The 18,458-nt window shown below is 51.5% G+C and overlaps 9 protein-coding genes across 9 annotated transcripts; 3 read left to right on the forward strand and 6 right to left on the reverse strand.

Annotated features, from left to right (window-relative positions):
* Window positions 1-4: 4 nt before the first annotated feature.
* On the reverse strand, window positions 5-2,770 carry BCR37DRAFT_345950 (DDHD domain-containing protein; the record flags this gene model as incomplete). Its single annotated transcript, XM_040867650.1, has 3 exons — window positions 5-1,866; window positions 1,966-2,421; window positions 2,545-2,770. The coding sequence occupies 3 exons, from the start codon at window positions 2,768-2,770 to the stop codon at window positions 5-7; spliced, it is 2,544 nt and encodes an 847-aa protein (XP_040726123.1).
* Window positions 2,771-2,961: 191 nt separating this feature from the next.
* Window positions 2,962-4,437, reverse strand: BCR37DRAFT_280742 (6-phosphogluconate dehydrogenase). Its single transcript, XM_040866824.1, has one exon. It carries the CDS (start codon window positions 4,283-4,285, stop codon window positions 3,092-3,094), a length of 1,194 nt encoding a protein of 397 aa, XP_040726124.1. The 5' UTR covers window positions 4,286-4,437; the 3' UTR covers window positions 2,962-3,091.
* Window positions 4,384-5,194, reverse strand: BCR37DRAFT_378840 (NEDD8-conjugating enzyme UBC12). Its single transcript, XM_040869135.1, has 2 exons — window positions 4,621-5,194; window positions 4,384-4,574 (listed from the first exon to the last, which is right to left on the reverse strand). The coding sequence occupies exons 1-2, from the start codon at window positions 5,042-5,044 to the stop codon at window positions 4,462-4,464; spliced, it is 537 nt and encodes a 178-aa protein (XP_040726125.1). The 5' UTR covers window positions 5,045-5,194; the 3' UTR covers window positions 4,384-4,461.
* Window positions 5,195-5,212: 18 nt separating this feature from the next.
* BCR37DRAFT_378841 (UPF0041 domain protein) lies at window positions 5,213-5,910 on the forward strand. Its single transcript, XM_040869136.1, has 3 exons — window positions 5,213-5,292; window positions 5,342-5,398; window positions 5,447-5,910. Coding segments are annotated over exons 1-3 (387 nt in total). The 5' UTR covers window positions 5,213-5,290; the 3' UTR covers window positions 5,775-5,910.
* A 256-nt stretch (window positions 5,911-6,166) lies between these two features.
* On the forward strand, window positions 6,167-7,330 carry BCR37DRAFT_366761 (actin-like protein; the record flags this gene model as incomplete). The annotated part of the gene is made up of 2 exons (XM_040868285.1): window positions 6,167-6,264; window positions 6,307-7,330. 2 exons carry the CDS (start codon window positions 6,167-6,169, stop codon window positions 7,328-7,330), a joined length of 1,122 nt encoding a protein of 373 aa, XP_040726127.1.
* A 223-nt stretch (window positions 7,331-7,553) lies between these two features.
* BCR37DRAFT_392284 (uncharacterized protein) lies at window positions 7,554-8,267 on the reverse strand (the record flags this gene model as incomplete). Its single annotated transcript, XM_040871129.1, has 1 exon — window positions 7,554-8,267. The coding sequence occupies one exon, from the start codon at window positions 8,265-8,267 to the stop codon at window positions 7,554-7,556; it is 714 nt and encodes a 237-aa protein (XP_040726128.1).
* Window positions 8,268-8,453: 186 nt separating this feature from the next.
* On the reverse strand, window positions 8,454-10,350 carry BCR37DRAFT_280754 (putative aldehyde dehydrogenase). Its single transcript, XM_040866825.1, has 2 exons — window positions 10,218-10,350; window positions 8,454-10,167 (listed from the first exon to the last, which is right to left on the reverse strand). Exons 1-2 carry the CDS (start codon window positions 10,220-10,222, stop codon window positions 8,640-8,642), a joined length of 1,533 nt encoding a protein of 510 aa, XP_040726129.1. The 5' UTR covers window positions 10,223-10,350; the 3' UTR covers window positions 8,454-8,639.
* Window positions 10,351-10,386: 36 nt separating this feature from the next.
* On the reverse strand, window positions 10,387-15,644 carry BCR37DRAFT_398068 (uncharacterized protein). The gene is made up of 2 exons (XM_040871751.1): window positions 14,901-15,644; window positions 10,387-14,861 (listed from the first exon to the last, which is right to left on the reverse strand). Exons 1-2 carry the CDS (start codon window positions 15,499-15,501, stop codon window positions 10,462-10,464), a joined length of 5,001 nt encoding a protein of 1,666 aa, XP_040726130.1. The 5' UTR covers window positions 15,502-15,644; the 3' UTR covers window positions 10,387-10,461.
* An 839-nt stretch (window positions 15,645-16,483) lies between these two features.
* Window positions 16,484-17,512, forward strand: BCR37DRAFT_386829 (uncharacterized protein; the record flags this gene model as incomplete). Its single annotated transcript, XM_040870478.1, has 1 exon — window positions 16,484-17,512. One exon carries the CDS (start codon window positions 16,484-16,486, stop codon window positions 17,510-17,512), a length of 1,029 nt encoding a protein of 342 aa, XP_040726131.1.
* Window positions 17,513-18,458: the final 946 nt, after the last annotated feature.

The raw sequence follows: 18,458 nt of genomic DNA on the forward strand, positions 1-18,458 counted from the left end.
GAGACTACGACTTATCCGTCTTGTTGTCATCCGTATATAGCCTGCTCATCAAGAAGTGTGCAACATCCACATCCGACCAGTATCCAAGATGAGAATGCAGTGCAGAGATGTAACTGCTACCAATCAAATCTTCTTGAATCGCATAGTCGATCCGAGAACCTTGCCGATTCAATGCCTTGAGTCGTCGTTCACCCTCCAATTTACGTCGTTGCCCTTGTTCACTCGCTGAACTACCAAAGGCCTTGTCAAACGATGCAAATAACGTTTCATCATGCTGTCTTGCCATTTCCCCTTGAACGCGTGCTTTATCTGCCGCATGCTGCTGTTGACGTGCCTCTTCTGCTTCCTCCTCTGTTACTTCGCGTTGTGCTGATGCAGCACCAAAATCGCTGTACCCAAGACTGCGACTAATCACACTATTGGTGATGGAACTTCGCAGTGCTCCCCAATAAGAAGAAGCACCTTCCAGTGCACGCTGAGGGATACTCGACAACCCAACAAGTTGTTGCCTAAATCCAGCTTTCGTGTATGGTATTGGGTGCGGTTTCAATTTAGCAGCATGTTTACTGACGAGCGGTTCGAGACGATAAGCCACAGGGTCTGAAGGGTGAAAGATGTTGAACAAGTTGTTGACTTTTGGGTAACTTGCAGGTTTGCCATCTGTTTGTCTGGGTGGATGCTCAAAAGGTGATTGTCGAGTAGCACTCGCAAACGGTGTCACAGGAACCGTATCTGTTTGCAACATTGCTCGTGCTCGAATCTCCTTACCACGCAACATTTGAAAGAGACCCACGGGACTACCCACGCAGTACAAGTTGTCCACATCGAAAGCGAGTAAATCAGCTTCTGTGCTCTTGGTGCGCTGCAACATGACATCTGTTGGTTGCCGACAAACAATATCAAACGTAATCGCCGACCCTAGCGAATGGCCAAAGATAGAGACTTTCCCATGAAAAGATGGATTGCGCTCGCGAAACAAAGTATAGACGCGATTGAGCTCCATTGCCACAGCTTTGATGATCTTTTCCCGGTAACTCGGTTGGTAGAAGAGCAAGATATCCAATAACGCATCTGAGATAAGGTGTCGAATTGTCTGAACGCCTTCAACAGTGATGTCTTGCAATGTTGCATGCTCCTCCACTTCTTCCTCTTCCAGATAACCTTGCGCCAAGTCCTGTTCGCCACGGGCAGACGTGCCTCCCTCAGCCGGCTCAGATGCCATGCCAAATTTGATCTTTTGCCGCCACTCAACAGGCAGTACTTGCACGCCGCAATTCAGCTGTTTGCCATCAGACGACCCTGAAGGGCCGAGCATCTGCAGCTCCTTAGACTGCGAATACGTCTGCTTGATGGTGCGTCGAAGTACATTGACATCATGGATGAAATTGACACTATCCAACCGTTCACCCAGTTTCTGACCAATACCATGGCAGCAGAGAATCAAATGATCAATTTGTCGTTTGGGATTCTCACCTTCATCATAATCTGTGCCCGGTGCTGCACCAGTCCCGACATCTGCCTCTTTTGCAGTTTGTGAAGTCGTATCACCCACCGCTTGCGCGGCAGCCGCTTCAGCAACTTCAGCAAGTCCAGCGGCCGGCTCCGTCGTCGATCCCTCTTTGTCCTTATCCTTCACTGATGTATTAGCAGTCTTGGACTTTTCCTTCTCTGCTTTTGCATCGGTATAGCCGCGCATGAGCTTCGTTCCACCCATATGTACGCCACGCGTTACAGATTGGAAGAAACTTGCACTGATTTTGCCATACAAGTCATCTGATAAGAGCCATGCAGTCGTCTTGCTCGTGTATAAGACGTATTTGCCCGCATAGCTACCAAAGAGTGGCCGTACAGATGCACGATTGGGATCTTTGCGTCGCTCAATGGAAGATTTGCGTGAAAGATCTGCGGCTTTGCCATCTTTGCTTGTGTTTGACTTTTCTGGTGTAGCGAGTAAGCGTGATTGACCAGAGACATCGGATAGCTTGTCTGCTGAAGAGACGCTTGGTGCAGCAATGGGTGGTGTCTTGTTCTGTGCTCGATCTGCTTGGCTTTCAGCAGAGTCAGCAGTACTCGACTCTTGAATATCTGCTTGCGACATCTCCTTCCAAGGCTTGACCTTCAAGTACCCATCTTCCACTTGAGTTGCGAGATTCTCATCACAAGGTTTCAGCGTTGATCCATCAGCGACATGCCATGTCCCCCTTCTGACAGAGTAGATGGGTCCCCGCCAATACACAGGTCCCAATTCTCGTTCTTCAATGTCCACTTCAAACAAATGATCCTCATTGACTGGTACTTTCGTTCCCGCAGACGGTGGTCGACTTGCATCGCGCGTGCTTGAGCGTGACCGCTGTAGGGACTCTTGAAAAGCCTGTTCAAGCGCATGACTATCCCGCACTGAGAACGGAACAAACTTATCCGCTACTTTTACAGGAACCGTCTTGTCCGTCGCTGTTGCAGGAGTCGCACTAGTTGGTGCAGTCTTGGTAGCAGCTGTGGAGCCAGGTACAGGCGATCGTGCTCGAGCGGGTGATTGTCGGCCACTGGCTACAGCAATGTCCTTCTTGGCAACAGCAGGCGCGCCTGGTCGTCGTTTCGGTACATCGACCGCATAATGCCACCTCACGACAATAGGTGGCGCATCTCCTGCTTCGTGCGCTAGAATATGACGATGTCTGATTCGTTCAAACGGAAATGGATCTTGTTGAAGAGCTGGTGGGTCTGTTGCATCATTATCTTGGACGTGAATGGTGGGCGGCGTTGCGGCCATGCGAAGGAGTAAAGTGAGTGGATCGATTGGCCTTCCAGAGACAGCAGAGGCAGCGGACCTGAGGGCCGGCAGGAACTGACGTGCGACAGACTTGAGAATAGCTGGAGCGCCCTGTTTGAGAGTGTTGTCTTGTCTTGGTGTGTTGGATTGTTGGCGCGTTTTGAGTCAGTCGTCATCCGCAACCAGCAGCTGCCAGCAGCATGATGCATGACAAGTTGACAAGTTGTAGAAAATACAAGCCAGATCACTTGAGATGAGTGAAGAAACGGATGACTTTTGGTGGCTATGAACAGGCTATGAGAGATGCGACACAGAACCTCTCTAAAGGTTCTCTGGACGCAGCTGTCGCACAGTCTTACCGGCCTTCCACATCTCCATGTTGTCAATGATGTCGAGCTCCTTTTGCAAGTCCTCGCGGTATGTTTTTGAGCTGTTGAAGGTCAACGAGCGCCTTGTCTCGCTACCATCTGCGACGGCATCATACAGCTCATTGAACACAGGCTTGAGGGCCTTGTAGAATTTGGGGTACCAGTCGAGCGCACCACGACGAGCAGTCGTCGAGCAAGCGTTGAACATGTAGTCCATACCTTTACCGCCCACAAGCGGGTAGAGTGACTGTGTGGCTTCCTCAACAGTCTCGTTGAAGGCCTCGGAGGGAGAGTGACCACGCTCGCGCAGCACCTCGTATTGTGCCATCATCATACCTTGCAAACCACCCATCAAACAACCACGCTCTCCGTACAAGTCGGAAAAGACCTCCTTCTCAAATGTCGTCTTGTAGGCGTATCCCGTACCAACGGCAACAGCCATGGCACGAGCCTTCTCCTCAGCCTTACCAGTCACATCCTGGTGGATGGCAATGGAGGCATTGATGCCACGACCTTCCTTGAAAAGCGAACGCACAGTTCGGCCGGATCCCTTGGGTGCGACAAGGATGACATCGACGTCGGTCGGTGGGATGACCTTAGTGTCCTCCTTGTAAACCACGGAGAATCCGTGGGAAAAGTAAAGTGTCTTGTCCTTGGTGATCAAAGGCTTGATGGCGGCCCAAGTCTCAGACTGAGCGGCATCAGAGAGGAGGTTCATGATGTATGTTCCCTTCTTGATGGCTTCCTCAACAGTGAAGAGGGTCTTACCAGGGACCCATCCATCTTCTTGTGCCTGCCTCCAGGATTCACCATCCTTGCGGACACCGACAATGACATTGAGACCATTGTCGCGCATGTTGAGACCCTGGCCGTGTCCCTGAGATCCATATCCGATAAGCGCCATGACATCGTCCTTGAAGAACTGCTGCAGCTTCTCACGAGGCCAGTCAGAGCGCTCAAACACCTCCTCCTTGTGACCTGCAAAATCAAGAGTCTTGACACCGCGCGTTTGCGAGATGGGTGCAGCGGTGTTGGAGGTTGCTGTCAATCTCGGTGCTGCCTGACGGGTGAGCGCCGTAAAGGCACGGGCCTGTGAGGCAGACTTGGCAGCCCTGATGGCAGACCTTGCAAAAGTACGTCCCGACATGACTTTTCCTATGGTATGTAGGGGAATGAGTCTGTTGGATCTAGTGACTAGTTGCTTGGGGAGAATTGTTGTCGTGTCGGGGGACTGCTCGGGCGAGACTTTCACGTGCAGGTAGCGGGTCCCACGGCACTGGCGGGATTCTCTGTGACTATTCTATGTGGATGGAGCAGGAGAGATTAATGCAGCAGCACCATGTCAAAGGCCTCGTTGCCCACACGCTGGCCCGCCATTGACTGCTTCACCGCCCGTCTGAACCGTTCTTTGTCCCGGTTGAGCTCATTCGCAGCATCTAATAATTAGCCTTCACGCCGGAGCCATTGACCATAGAGACAAACCTTTATTTAGAGGATCCGATGCATTGGGCTCAATGAAGAGAAACTGCAGGCCAACCATGATGGAGTTCAGGTTGAGCACAGGCTTCCAATCCTCCCGCAAAATATTGAGGCAAACGTTGCCCTCCAAGTCAATATTGGGGTGGTAAATCTTCTGTAGACATTTGACCTTGGGCGGCTCATGTGGGTAGTTGCTGTTGACGTGAAAGCTGAACCGGAAGCTGCCACCTTTGTACATGCCTTCGTCTGGTATGATCGTCACCTCAAAATTGAGCAAGTCTTCTGCATTAGGGAAGTGTGTCTTCATCGTTGAGGAGAGAGGCAGCTCAGTAAGATCCTTTTGGATGCGGATTTGAGCAGCAGAGATCTTTGGCTTCTTCTTCTCTTGCGCTGCTTGGTCCTGCTTCATTGACCATATTTTCATCATCTTGAAGGCGAATTAGCTGTGTTTTGGACAGAGCCTTGAGCGCTTCTAGCTGAAGTGTATCTCCAAGCGCAGAAAGAGCAGCAGCAGTCAGTATCACTAGAAGCCTTGTCCTTTTGAGCGTGTGTGTTGGTGCTGGCTGAGTGTGGAGTCGCCTCAACCAAAATCCCGCGCATCGACTCTCATCGACATCCCTACAGCTCAGCGCTTTCTCTCCTACTCCAGGCCGAGCTTCCTGCGCATTGCATCATGTAGGCCCATCTCATACATCTTATCTCAAAGCCAGACAACTGACAGCAGGTCTGTTCCGACAAATGCAGCCACCAAGGCCGCAACACAATCAACCATCAACAGGCTGTACGTTAATTCCATTGACTAGCAAGCGCGTACTGACATCGTCTCTAGGACGACTTGGATGAAGACACCCGATTTCCGCTCCTACCTCATGTCTACACACTTCTGGGGCCCTGTCTCCAATTTCGGTATTCCCCTCGCTGCAGTCCTTGATCTCAAGAAGGACGAAGAACTCATTAGTGGTCGTATGACGGGTGCATTGGTCATTTACTCATCTGTCTTTATGCGCTATGCATTGGCAGTGACACCCAAGAACTATCTCTTGTTTGGATGCCATGTCGTCAATTTCTTCTCACAAGGCACACAGGGTGCGCGATGGGTCAATTACTGGTATATGGGTGGCCGTGAAGCTAAGAAGGGTCTAGCATCGACTGCTTAGTTGCTCTTTGTCACCTGCTGAAGCGATTTATTTCCGAGTCTTTATCTGCTAGAATTCCTCAGCAGCAGGCTTATCTTGCTTCACTGAGCCGTGTCTACATGTATGTACACTGCCCCTATGCCATCCTCTACCATCCATCTGCTTCCTTGCCCCTGCCAACATTAATCCATGGCTGTCGTGCACCTGAATGCCTCATGATCGCGTCTTTTCGTCTTTGTGGTCGCGCGCCAGAAGACAACGACGCGCAGAGGAAGAAACCACATACACAAGCAACCCATGCAGCCAGCTACTCAGTCAAGCAGGACGGCTTGACCTGTGCCCATCCCCATTAGCAAAGCGCATTTAGCGTACTTCAAAGTGATACTGCGAGACGCTTCTCAAAGAAACGCAATATGGACGTCAATCAGCCCATTTGCATAGACAATGGGTCTGGGACCATCAAGGCCGGTTTCGCAGGCACCGACATGCCTTCCTGCTTCTTTCCATCCTTGTACGCACCGTTATATACCATTGCACACTCACTTACGCGCAGTGTCGGTCGTCCGAAACATCAACGAACCATGGCAGGCGCACTAGAAGGTGACCTCTTCATCGGCCAACGCGCTAGTTCCCTACGTGGTCTCCTGAAACTTCACTACCCACTGCAACACGGCATGGTGACCGATTGGCAAGACATGGAACGTCTTTGGCAACACATCTATATGGACGCCTTACAAGTCAGTCCAGAGGAACATCCTGTTCTTCTAACGGAAGCGGCGCTGAATCCACGAAAACATCGTGATCAAGCGGCAGAGATTTTCTTTGAGACATTCAATGTACCGGCGTTATTTGTGAGTATTCAAGCAGTCTTGGCGTTGTATGCAAGTGGACGAACAACGGGCATTGTGCTGGATTCAGGAGACGGCGTCACGCATGCAGTACCGGTGTATGAAGGATTTGCTATTCCTTCTGCCATTCGACGCAATGATCTTGCCGGTCGCGATGTCACTGAACACTTGAGTCTGCTACTACGAAAGGAACAAGGCTTCCGTACCACCACCACGGCAGAATTGGAGATTGTACGGGAAATCAAGGAACAAGCTTGTTTTGTTGCACTTGATCCAAAGCGAGAAGAACGCGATTGGTTGGCAACACGGCAGGGTGATCAGTACAAGTTGCCTGATGGACGCATCTTGGATCTTGCTCTTGAACGCTTCAGAGCGCCTGAGATTTTGTTTAATCCAGAATTGGTTGGCTCAGAAGCAGAGGGGATTCCTGCATTACTGGTAGGGAGTATCAATCAAGTGGATCTCGACCTACGAGCAGACTTATATCAAAACATTGTTTTGTCTGGTGGCACCACAACGACTCGAGGATTCGGTGAGCGACTCATGCGTGAAGTCAGGGGACGCGTCCAAGAAGGTGCGACTGTCAAGATTTACGCACCGGCTGAACGACGCTATAGTACATGGATGGGTGGGAGTATCTTGGCTGGACTGAGTACCTTTCGTCGCATGTGGGTCTCGAATGAGGATTACCGCGAGAACCCAGAAGTCATTCACACGAAATGTCTGTAGCATTGCATGTGCATTTGCGTTTTGACAGAGTAGGGTCATCATGGAGGATGTACAGCATTAGTATACGAAGAACCGAAGATTCCAGGATGATGGACACCAGTGCAATGCTTAGTGGTGTATGACGCATGCGCCCTTGCAGTGGGAAATCGTCTTTGCTCATCGAGACCAGCTCGTCTTCGTCACAAGCAAAGAGGGAAAGGGCTCCTTCAACAGATCAAGACGATCAAGCGACTGCAGTCTGCTGTGGTCCCATCGAGCTGCTCAGCCGCCGCTTCATACGACCAAAGAAGGAAGACTCTGCAGGCGCACTACGCGTCGAGGAGATACTCGAGCGAGAAAGCCGTCTACCGAGCTGCGACAGTCGTCCACTCGATCGCACACTTGATGTCTCATCATCGACAGCTTCATCAGCTATGCCTGCATCAATACGTCGCACTTGAGACGCCCACGCGGGTCGTCCGTCTGAACGCGTACCACTGGGTCCAGCCGCAGCCGCAGCAGCAGCTGTCTGACTATCAGCCGCTCCACTCGACATACTTCTCAACTCCTTCACCACAGCATGTGACACAGGCGCTCCTTCCAACGTTCTAATATTCCCCGCACCACCCCTCCCTACGGGTGCCAAGAAGCGTTTTGGAGCGAGTTGCTCTTGTTCACCCGCTTCCTGTGGTGCAAAGACTTGTCCTGTTGGTAAGAAATTCCCCGCTCCACCACGTCCCGTTGCAAAGCGTGCGCCTTTACTAGATTTTGTTGCAACGCGTGTGAGTGCTGTTTCTTCGAGTTCCTTGCGAGTGACGATGTCTTGTTGGGAGTAGGATTGGACGAGTTGGCGATGGGTGGGACGGGCGAGGGTGTTGGTGTTGGTGAGGACGAGTTTCTTGTTGCCTGCACCGCCGCGGCCTGATGAGATGTATTGTGTGTCTGCTGCTTTGACCATGCTGTGCTATTCTAGTGAGAGACGGAGAGAGAGAGCAGGCCCTGGAGACTTGAGGTGGAGGAGGTTCGCGGTGTTTTAGCAGAAGTTTCGCTTGTGTCAGGTGATGAAGGTGCTCAGCAGGGGAAGAGAGGAAAGGGTCCAGGCGCAGCAGAGACAGAGACAGCAAGGGTCACTGCCTGTGGATGATGGCCTGCTGCCCTTTCCTTGCTCTGCTCCGTCTCATCTACTGTGCATCTACAGCTTCTACATCTGTCTGTGTGACTGCCCCCTTCCCCAGGTTTTCATCTCGCTTCTCGCCGATAGACTCTCACTGTCTCACAGAGTGGACATGGCTGGCTTAGATAACAAGCTACAGAATACACACTGCATAGCCTACAGACGAGCCTGAATCTTCACGTAGCGGTACGCGCCAATCAAAGCACCCAGCGTCAAAGTGAAGCGAAGGATCTTGACGAGTCGCGAACGCTCAGAGTAATCGGCATTCCAAAACTTCTTGGGTGCAAGCGCAGCGAGTTGCTTCATCTTGCTAGGCGTATAGGGTGCATAGCGTACACCAAACAGCAATTCAAGCCAGGCTGGTTGGTTGACGACCGTGCGCTGGTGCGTAAAGGCATTGAATCCATAGATACCATTGTGCGCACCCGTTCCAGATTCACCAACACCGCCAAATGGCATACTCGTCAATGCACAGTGTGACAAGACATCATTGATCATAGCGCCACCGGACGTCACGCTGCTCAAGAGTTTCTCAGACTCAGACTTGTCAGAGGTGAAGATGTATAGAGCAAGGGAAGCGTCTCTGCCTTGCAAGAAGGAGATGGCCTCATTCAAGCTCGACATGTTGAGCATTGGCAACACGGGGCCAAAGATCTCTTCAGACATGAGAGAATCTTCGGGTGTGCAGCCAGCCACCAACGTAGGCTCAATCAAGCGCTGTGAAGCATCCGTAAAGCCACCACTGACAACACGACCGCGGGTGTCCTTGAGCAATTTAGTGATGCGCTTGTAGTGGTTCTCGTTAACAATGCGCGTATACTTGCCTGGCTTGCGCCATGCTTCACCGGGGTAGAATTCGGCAACAGACTTCTTCCAAGCAGCAATAAATTTCTCCTCCAAACCAGTATCGACAAACAGGATAAAGTCAGGTGCAACACACGTCTGACCGGCATTCGTGACTTTACCCCAGGCAATACGTTTGGCTGCCAAATTGAGGTCAGAGTTCTTTGTGAGGATGACGGCATTCTTGCCACCGAGCTCGAGTGTCACGGGTGTCAAGTGCTTGGCTGCTGCAGTAGCAACAATACGGCCGACGTTGCCGCCACCGGTGTAGAAAATAGTACCCCATTTCTGAGCAAGCAGGTGGGTCGTCTCTTCGACGGCGCCGAGCACAACGCGGTAGGCGGTTGGGTCGAGATGTTTGTGAATAGCGCGCTGCATCACGGCTGCAGTCTCAGGTGCTAGCTCAGAAGGCTTGATCACACAGGGACATCCAGCAGCAATAGCACCAATCAAGGGACCGAACGTCACAAAGAGTGGGTAGTTCCAAGCACCAATAATCAACGAAGCACCCAAGGGTGTCTTTTGAATCTTGGGGCCAGCAAGGTTGAAGGGGAAATTTGCATGACCCTTCTCGTCCTTGATCCATTTAGGCAAGGCTTGCATGACTTCAATCGCCTCTGCTTTGAGGGTATTGGTTTCCGTCAGGATGACTTCCTCAGGAGGCTTGCCGAAGTCCTTAGCAAGAGCCTGTTGGAACTCAACCTCATGCGCGTCCATGGCCTCCCAGAATTTCTTGAGCTGAGTACGACGATACTCAAGCGGCTTCGTCTTGTTGCTCAAGAACGTCGAGCGCAAGGTGCTGACGTAGGCATCAATCTCAGCCTTGGTGGTTGCAACGTAACTAGAAGTTGTTAGTACACGTCCCTTTGAGCAAATCTGAGCATCACGCACCTCATGATGACTAGTTACACAAATAACAAATATTGAGGAAAAAAGATGGATGGCAAAGAGAGATGGTTGAGTACTGTGGAGTTGGACTATAGGCGAATGCGGAGTCTCGGGCTGCCACCGTGAGAGCCGACTTGCTCGAGTTGAGGAGTTCGAGCTTGAATGTTCAGATGGGAATACTAAATCATTACTTTGCTGCAAATGTGGAATACAAAAGATGTAAAAGGCACAAAGATCATAACACCACCTAGCGATGATTGCTCATGGCGCTGCTTGGACGACGGCACAACATACCCACATCATGCTTACCTCCACAACAACTCCGAACATTCTCCAAACCTTCATCTGCAAGATCATCCATTGAAATGCCAGATCCACCAATACCACCTGTTTCTTGACCATGCTGCAGTCGGTACAAGCTAGAGACACTGCTCTCTCTTGAAGCACGATGCATAGACGACGCACACGTACTCTGTGCTTGCACGCTGGGTCGCCGTTCTCGCGAAGCAGGCTTCTTGAAAGGTGTCGATCCGGCTTTATACTTGCCCTTCTGCGAAGTCATCTGACGATTCGGTGACCTGAAGATGGAGGACACATGCGAGCTAATGGATGTACCGAGTGTGTTCATACTCGTTGATCGACCTACACCGCGAGAAGGGTGTGCTCTCACTGTACGCTGAGAGTCAAACGGCTGTGTTGATGATGATGACTCCTCCGTGCTTGTAGGCGTCTCGGCTGCAGTCATGTGCGTTTGAGGTTGCTGCAGTGGCTGCTGTGGCTTCTCTTGCGGTTGCGCCTGCTTCTTGGTCGGACTCGCATCAAAATCTGCCATGATGCTGTCCTGCTGCTTACTCGTAGGAGACCCATTGATGAGATGATCGAGCGCACGCATCCAGTCTTCATGGTCACTCGACGAGATTGCAGTCACCTTTAATAGCCTTGTTGGTGTCTCGATACAGATTGTTCGCTGCTGAATGCCAGGTGGCAGGGGATTATAGTCAGCTTCAGTGTACAGTCCAACAACAGGCGTCGACTTGATGACTGCATTCTCCGGTGCATTGACAGGGTTAAAGGCAGACCAGTAAAGCGTCTGGGTATACGGATTCAGCCAAAAGAATCGTTGATGTCGTTTATCAGATAGACCCTGCCAACCAGGTCGTCGCATGTATTTATACAAGCTCATGCCAATCATGGTGCGTTTCACAGCATTCATGGTCTGCGAGTCCAATCCATCTGCATCCACAGCAGCTTCATTCGGCTGCTGATAGTTGCTTGCAAAGAATCGCGCATTGGCTTCGGAACCACACGTAGAGAAGCTCGAGACACTTTGGTGCGAGTGAGACCGCACCACGGAACGACGATCACCATTGGTCATTCTGCCTTGGTGAGAGCCAAAGTCGTTGGTTGTGGGCGACAGCGCTACATGACCAGAGTGCCTTTCCGCAGAGATACTTTGCTGCCTGCTTCGCAACGTATCCCTTGCCGTGGATGGTTTAGCAGGTGGAGCCATGACATGTCCGGAACGGACATCCTCTTGACTTGCTCGCATTGTGTCCGATACATACTTGGAAGACATAGGCGACGCTTCCGGTGATTTGCCAAGAATTCGCTCAGCTTTCGCTGTGGGTGACTCTCGTGCAGACTTGCCTCGGTGCACGCTGTATGGCGAGAATGGCAGATCACTGCCGCTCTCCTCCTCAGCATCCGAATTAGCAGTCGGAGGTGTCCAGCAAGACGTGTCAGACGCATTGTCGTTATCTTCAACGGCAGCTGAGAGACCTTTCACTCGCAGGTGATCCACAGTTCGCTCAAGTGGATGTCCGAATGACACGAGAGACGAAGCAGTCTTGCCGGAGGATGCTGGCTTTGAACTCAGAATTGGAGGCTGTGCAGGAAGCGGCTTCTCCAACAATGCTGCCTTCTCGCGCGTGAGCTGCGCAATGGCTTGCTGACTTGCCACCAGCTCAGTTTCCTTGCGAAGTAGCTCGCGAAGTCTTGCTTCACCAACAGCCACGTCGCTCGAGATACTGCCGCCATCTGAACCCTTAGGCAACGGCGATGCGCGCAGTGGAGGTGCATTTGCAAACGGACTAGCCGCACGGCGTGCAGATTCTTGAGCCTGTTGTAGTTTGCCATCTCTATCCTCGAATGCCAACGTTGGCGAATCCGGAGCACCGTGACCATTTGTCGCAGGATGGGTGACTTGAGCAGCAACCTTAGAAAAGTCGTGCTTTGCGAAATATGACTTTGGTGCTGAGCTCTGGACGGTGTCGGCGGTGACGCCAATGACGTGTGTATCCACTGTGTCCCTTGCTGCCGTCAAAGCAGAAGGCGTAGTCGACACTTGAATGCCTTTCGAGTCGACATCGACGCCAAAGAAGCGCTTCGCCTTAGGGCTCATACCAGTATGCTCCTCTCGGAATCTCTCAGCTTCAGGAGTCATGCAAGTGGCTACATCCTTCGACATGATTGTTGCTTGAACTTCAACTGACGTGGTCGATTTCCGCTCAGCATCTGTGCCTGCGCTTGTAGTTTCTGCGCGAGCTTGTACACTTGTACTTGTCTGTTCAGGCCTGGCAAGAATCGCGGCATTGGTAGACGTCGATGTAGCCTGAACCTTTGCGTCTGTTGTTGTAGTTCTTGGTCGCCATACAAATTCCTCAGAATTGGCTTGAATACCTGCATTGGAGGTCTCGGGCTTGTGCCTGCCGGTAGATTCCACCACCGGCTGTGGAGCATCTGGATAGACGAAGAACTGACGTTGAGGACCTGCAGGACCAGCCAGGTAGTTCTGCAAGTGCCAGTCGCTAGACTGCACTGGATCAGGCTGTGAACCACGATCCACCATAATTTTGTTCAATGCAGGGGACGCAGAGCGGTCAAATGTCTCAAAGACAGGCAACGGCAACAAAGGCATTGGCGTTGACGGCATAGGTGGTGGTGTCGCCTGTCGTGAGCTTGCAAGAGACTCCCTGCTTGCTCGACTTTTGAGGCTTTGCAATGAAGCCGACTTGCGACGGAGCGGTGCAATGACACGCTTTGCCAGAACGCTCTCTGATGCCTGCTCTGCACGGTCTTCTTCCTTGACGCCCTCTGCAGAAGCCACACTCTTGGTTGGACTTTGTCTTAGTGGGGAGCCAGAGACTGCAGATTGCTTGATCGAGCTGATGGCTGGCAGCGGTGTTGCAAAGCCATCTTCACTCTTTCTCAAGGGAGGCAGCATGGCCGAGGAGGCGAGCGATCGAACAGGCTTTGGGGAAAGAATTTGAGGGGATCGCCACTCCGAAATATCACGAGTTGGTGCGCTAGGGAAGTCTTCTGGCCTCTCATGCACGAATGCCAACTCTGGTCCAGCAGACGCCTTGGGCGTGCCTGGCAAATCTGGCGCATTTGATGGATCCTCTTGAATGAAAGTCAGGGTCGATTTCAGTGCGCGTGGCGTGTCTGGCTCATTTGCTGGATCCTCATAGACGAACTGAGTCGTGATGGGCTCATGCTTGGGTGTGTGTCTCCAGGGCGCTGTGGTCATTGTACCGGCATCCACCATGTCTGCATGACTCGCCATCGAAAACTTGCTCGGTGTGTTGCTGTTGGACCCTGAAGCGCCACGTACAGTCTCGGGCGAGTGAGTAGAGGATCCTGCCATGGACTTGCCTTCCAATTCGGCAAATAGTGGTCGCGAAGAGGCAAAGACTTGTGAAGCGCTCATGAGTGCGTGCGTGCCAAGAACACGACGACGACCATCGGGTTGCTGACGATGAGGCGAGCTAGAGCTCTCATCCAAGTCGCTTTCAAAGGCAAAGCCATCGCGCGAGAAATTGACCCGAGAAGCCGGCATGCTATAGACAGACTCATCTGGCTCAATGCCACGATCACTGTCGGAGCCATCGGCTTCGATCCATCCTGCGTCTTCCTCGGAGATGATGGTCTCAGTGGTGAGTCGTTTCGAGTCGACTGTGCGCCCGCTACGAGGTCTTGTGCGCTCGGTTTCGCCAGGTCCGCGCATGAAGCGGCGCCTGGGCATCATGCTTGCATGCATCTGCTTGAGTTCCTCCAGCTCATCAAGAGCTTCCTTAAGCTGACGACGCAATTCAATCTTTTCAGCCTTCTCCTTTTGTGCAGTCTGCCTGCTGTGCTGCAGCATACGGTGAGAGGACAGCAAAGAACCCTTCAGTGTTTCTGCCTCAAGTGTGACGTTTCGAGACGGCGTGCCTTTGATTGGTGACATGCGTGGCGAGCGATCAGGAGTTGTTGGTTCTTCCTCGCTGTCGATATTCTCCAGTGTCTGTTTGGTTGGGCTGCGATTTTGATCACGAAGACGAGACAGCTTCTGATGTTCTTCCAGCTCCGCTGCCATCGCATCCAAGCGGTTTTGGGTCTCTTCAAGCTCACGTTTGACGGCATCCTTATCGCCACGCAAATCTGCTAGAGCTGCAGTGTGAGCTGACTCTTGGGTAGCCAATTGCTCCCGTAGTCGTGCCTCTGTCGCCAGCTGCGCGTCTAGCTGCTCAGTCTTGGTGTCGATGAGAGCATTCAGACGCTTTGCTTCGCCAGCTTGACGCGCTTCGGATTCACGTAAATCACTGACTTCACTGTCTGCTTTGTGCAAGGCCACTTCGAGGTCCCAATTGACACTCTTCAAGCGTTCTAGTATTAGCAAATATCAATAAAGTGGAAATGACAAACCTGCTTGCGACAATGCCGTCTTGACTTCTGTTTGCATGTTTTCAAAACCACGCTCGCGTTTCTCTAGTTGTACAAGGAGTTCACGAATCCTGTCATCTTTCTCCGCCAATAGCTGTTGCTGAGCTCTTACTTCTGCTACAAGTTTGTTGCCAATTTCTGTTGCAAACTCGATATCATGGGGCCTTGTTCCCTGAGCCATGTTTTGCCGTGCGCGCCGTGCAGATTGTGCCATCCTGGTGGGTGAAAGGATGCTGGAGTCTTGGGGCCTGTTGGGTGCAGAGTCTGATTGCTTGCTGTCCTTGTACGTGGCACGAATGGATGATCTATTGACGCCAAATTCTGTCAGTACAGCATCAGACTCACGTTGCAAGTGATCCAAGCGATGCGTCAAGACGGTCGGTTGATTTTCTACGTCTTTACCAAGATCGTATGCTTGGAGTTGCGCCTCTAAATGTTTTTGATGCTCGAGCAGAGGCTGCGCCATGTCCATGATACGGTTCAGACCTTTGCCAGTCTCGTCGAGCTGATGCTGCAAGTTCCGCCGCGTGTTCTTTGACTCCTGCGACAGACTATTCCGCTTGGAGGAAACAGGAGACTCCATGCTACACGATGGTGTGTTTGTCTAGTTTTGCGATGTGACAACGCGCGCTCACGAGGACACCTCCTGACGGTCTGCTGACTTGCTGATGCGACCTGCTGACCTCGCGAGACTGCAGCTGGTTGGGCGTCGATGTCTTGTTGTTGTTTGGATTCCCTCCCACGTCGTTGCGAAAATGCGATTTCCTGCTTGGGCACGCACAGACGAGAAACGCACGGCCAACAACCGCTACTACAAGCTTCACACTGCGTGGACCATCATTTAAGACTGCTCTCATACTATAGTCAGCTAGACATATGTTGCTGGTGCTCCTGACTCCGAAAGCAGCGTTGACTGCAAGCTAGCCACACTGCTGGCGCATCAATCAAAGATCTCGGTTTAGGCAGAGTCAATCAATCCTTGCCCATGAATCAGCATGATCTCAGGCTCCTCATACCAGCCTGACTGACGCGAGTCAGAGCCCTTTTGGCGCAATGGGCCTGTGCTTCTGCGTGAGAGGCTTTGAAGTCTGGGCTATGCCTTTTGAGCTCCTGAACTTGCAAATAGAACTAGCAATTCTCCGTCCTCCAATACGAGGCCCAGACAATCAGGGGCAAATAGGGTGCTGTTGACTTGAGCCCTCCTATCCATCTGCGTACATGATCTCTATGGGATGATCCCATTCAAGTGGACTGACACCGTCGAGTCATCGAATGCGGCGCGGGAACCAAGTACAATGGTATAATGCCTTTTCTCTGTCGAACAGGTTGCAGCTGATCAGCAAGCACTGATCAACCCTTTGTTTGCTCGCGTCTTAGAGTCTAGACTCTAGAACGGGTATCTCCTGTATTGTCCATATGGACACAAACATCGCACCACTCTGGCGCGGCTATATTCAGAGCATCCAGTTTCTATAAGAGGGGGTTGACTCCCATTCTGTAATGTCGCGGACCAACTACTTCCGGTGGCTTTCACATTGGACCCTTGGACTCATCTGTCGCCCACCATGCTCTTACGATACTGCCTGTTCATTGGCACGCTGGGCCTATCTATCTCTGCCAAACCCGAGTCGATCCACATCAAATTGACCGATGAGTACATCCAAGAGCTTGAAGAATTTTGGACGGCCGACACGAGGCAGGCTGCTCGTAACAACTCTTTTCAGAACCATGGTGGCAACGACTCTGAGGTCGACATACCCGCTGGACACCTGGAGCGACGAAATCCCCAAACCTATAGTCGCGACAGGTCTCCCCGCACTCTGAAAGCTGGTGTAGAGCGAATCCCTGGCCAACTTTGGGTTGGCTGGCTTTACTTTTTGGCCGATGTCGATGGAAAATCGCAAACAAGAGCGTGCATTGCCTCCATTGTCGCGTCGCCATCTGGAAGTGTCATCGCCACTACAGCGGAGTGTGTCTTTGACCGAAGCACATGGAAAAGCTATTACAAATTTGCGTTTTACCCCGGACACACCGATGATATGTGGCCAGTGCCTACAATTTTCTATCACTGGCAGTATAAGGATAAGAAAGGACGGGAGGCCTATTCTTATAAATGGAATGTGGCTTTTGCCAAACTAGGCAAGCGCTATGACAAAATGCTGGCCGAAACGTATAAAAACCTTGCGCTTCCTCAGCCATCTTTCAAAGGCCCGTTTCTAGCTGACAAGTCGGATATGGTGCAATTTTGGAAGCCGGCGGGTCCCCCAGTAGTTTCATCGAAACAATGGGAATCCGGGCCATCCTCTCTCTTGCGCTGTACGTTCCGTACTGATTCACTTGACCATGAAAGGGACGAACTTGCGCACATCTATTGGATTCCATGGTACCGGGCATTTGGTGTTTGCTCCGTGAAGCACAATGATGTCGGCTCTCCTGTCACATATCAGTATTCTAGTAGCCCGGATTCCCTGGTGCAAATTGGCACCTTGATGACAGGACATGAATGGCCATATGAAACAGACTTCTTTGTCTGGTGGGATAGCGATGCCCAAGCTTTGTTTTATCTTGCGGATCAAGCGAAGCCTGCGGACTAGTCAAGCTTCTAACAGAGGCATCACTTGCTACAGGAACGTATTCTTAGTTCATTATCCTCTTGACATCTCTCGTGATATTTTGATGCCGTCTGCAACTGTTAGATACTCGATTGCTCTGCCGGCGTGGCAGAAAGCTGTAGAGATGGGACAATTGCATTGTCTACTTTGTGAAGAGCACCAGAATCAGCTGTATGCACAGGTGTGCCTGGCACATTTGCATTTTTCGCAACATTGGTAGGGACATGCCGATCTGCGTCCACGGGCTGGACGTAAGGTTTCATGACGCCACACCAGTCTGCAGCAGCCCGTTCTTCTCCAGTCTTGTAGGTCAAGAACCATTATCAGCCGAGTACGATAGGGCACGGAGGAGAATAAGCAACTCGCCCATACGCTTTTCGTGGCGACCAGCTTGAGTGAGCAGATTTGGGAAGCAGTCAGTTTGAGAAATAAGCTCAGCTGTATCTTGGGAAAGAGCAGGTCTAAAGAGGACTAGTAATTTGCAGAATCAAGCAGTTGATACCAATGAGAAAAAGCAGTTGTGTGGTGTTGCGATTTTGCGCCTTTCTCGCGCCTCGGGACTTGAGAAGCAGGCATGATTTCAGGCTCCTCAGACCAGCCTGCTTGACTTTAGCCAATCCGATTTGGCTTAGTGGAGCTATGCTTCCGCATGAGAAGCCTTGATGTCTGGGCAATGCCTTTTGTTTTGCATATAAATGAGCTTCATGGTTTTGCGGGATTTCGAGTTTGGGTGCACTGCACAGGACGGATCTCCTTGCAGCCTTGTTCTCCGGGAGCTATAGACTATAGCTAGTAGCTTTTGGCTCAATGGGAATGCGTTGTGAACTCCAAATAGGTCTGACACAATCTTGAACCTCCTGAACTCGCAAAGTAGCAATTCTCTATTCTCCAATTGCAAGAGGCCGAATTAGTCAGGGGCAATTCATTT

This window comes from Protomyces lactucae-debilis (genome assembly GCF_002105105.1).
Source record: "Protomyces lactucae-debilis strain 12-1054 chromosome Unknown BCR37scaffold_7, whole genome shotgun sequence".
NCBI lineage: Eukaryota > Fungi > Ascomycota > Taphrinomycetes > Taphrinales > Protomycetaceae > Protomyces > Protomyces lactucae-debilis.

Excerpts from the sequence above, each read along its gene's own strand:
- BCR37DRAFT_280742 (XM_040866824.1), bottom strand. The coding sequence starts at position 4,285 with ATGTCGGGACGTACTTTTGCAAGGTCTGCCATCAGGGCTGCCAAGTCT.
- BCR37DRAFT_378840 (XM_040869135.1), bottom strand. The coding sequence starts at position 5,044 with ATGATGAAAATATGGTCAATGAAGCAGGACCAAGCAGCGCAAGAGAAG. Across the intron at positions 4,575-4,620 it reads ATCGGATCCTCTAAATAAAG|ATGCTGCGAATGAGCTCAAC; the intron begins GTTTGTCTCTAT and ends GCTAATTATTAG.
- BCR37DRAFT_378841 (XM_040869136.1), top strand. Across the intron at positions 5,399-5,446 it reads CAATCAACCATCAACAGGCT|GACGACTTGGATGAAGACAC; the intron begins GTACGTTAATTC and ends CATCGTCTCTAG.
- BCR37DRAFT_398068 (XM_040871751.1), bottom strand. The coding sequence starts at position 15,501 with ATGGAGTCTCCTGTTTCCTCCAAGCGGAATAGTCTGTCGCAGGAGTCA. Across the intron at positions 14,862-14,900 it reads GACGGCATTGTCGCAAGCAG|AACGCTTGAAGAGTGTCAAT; the intron begins GTTTGTCATTTC and ends TGCTAATACTAG.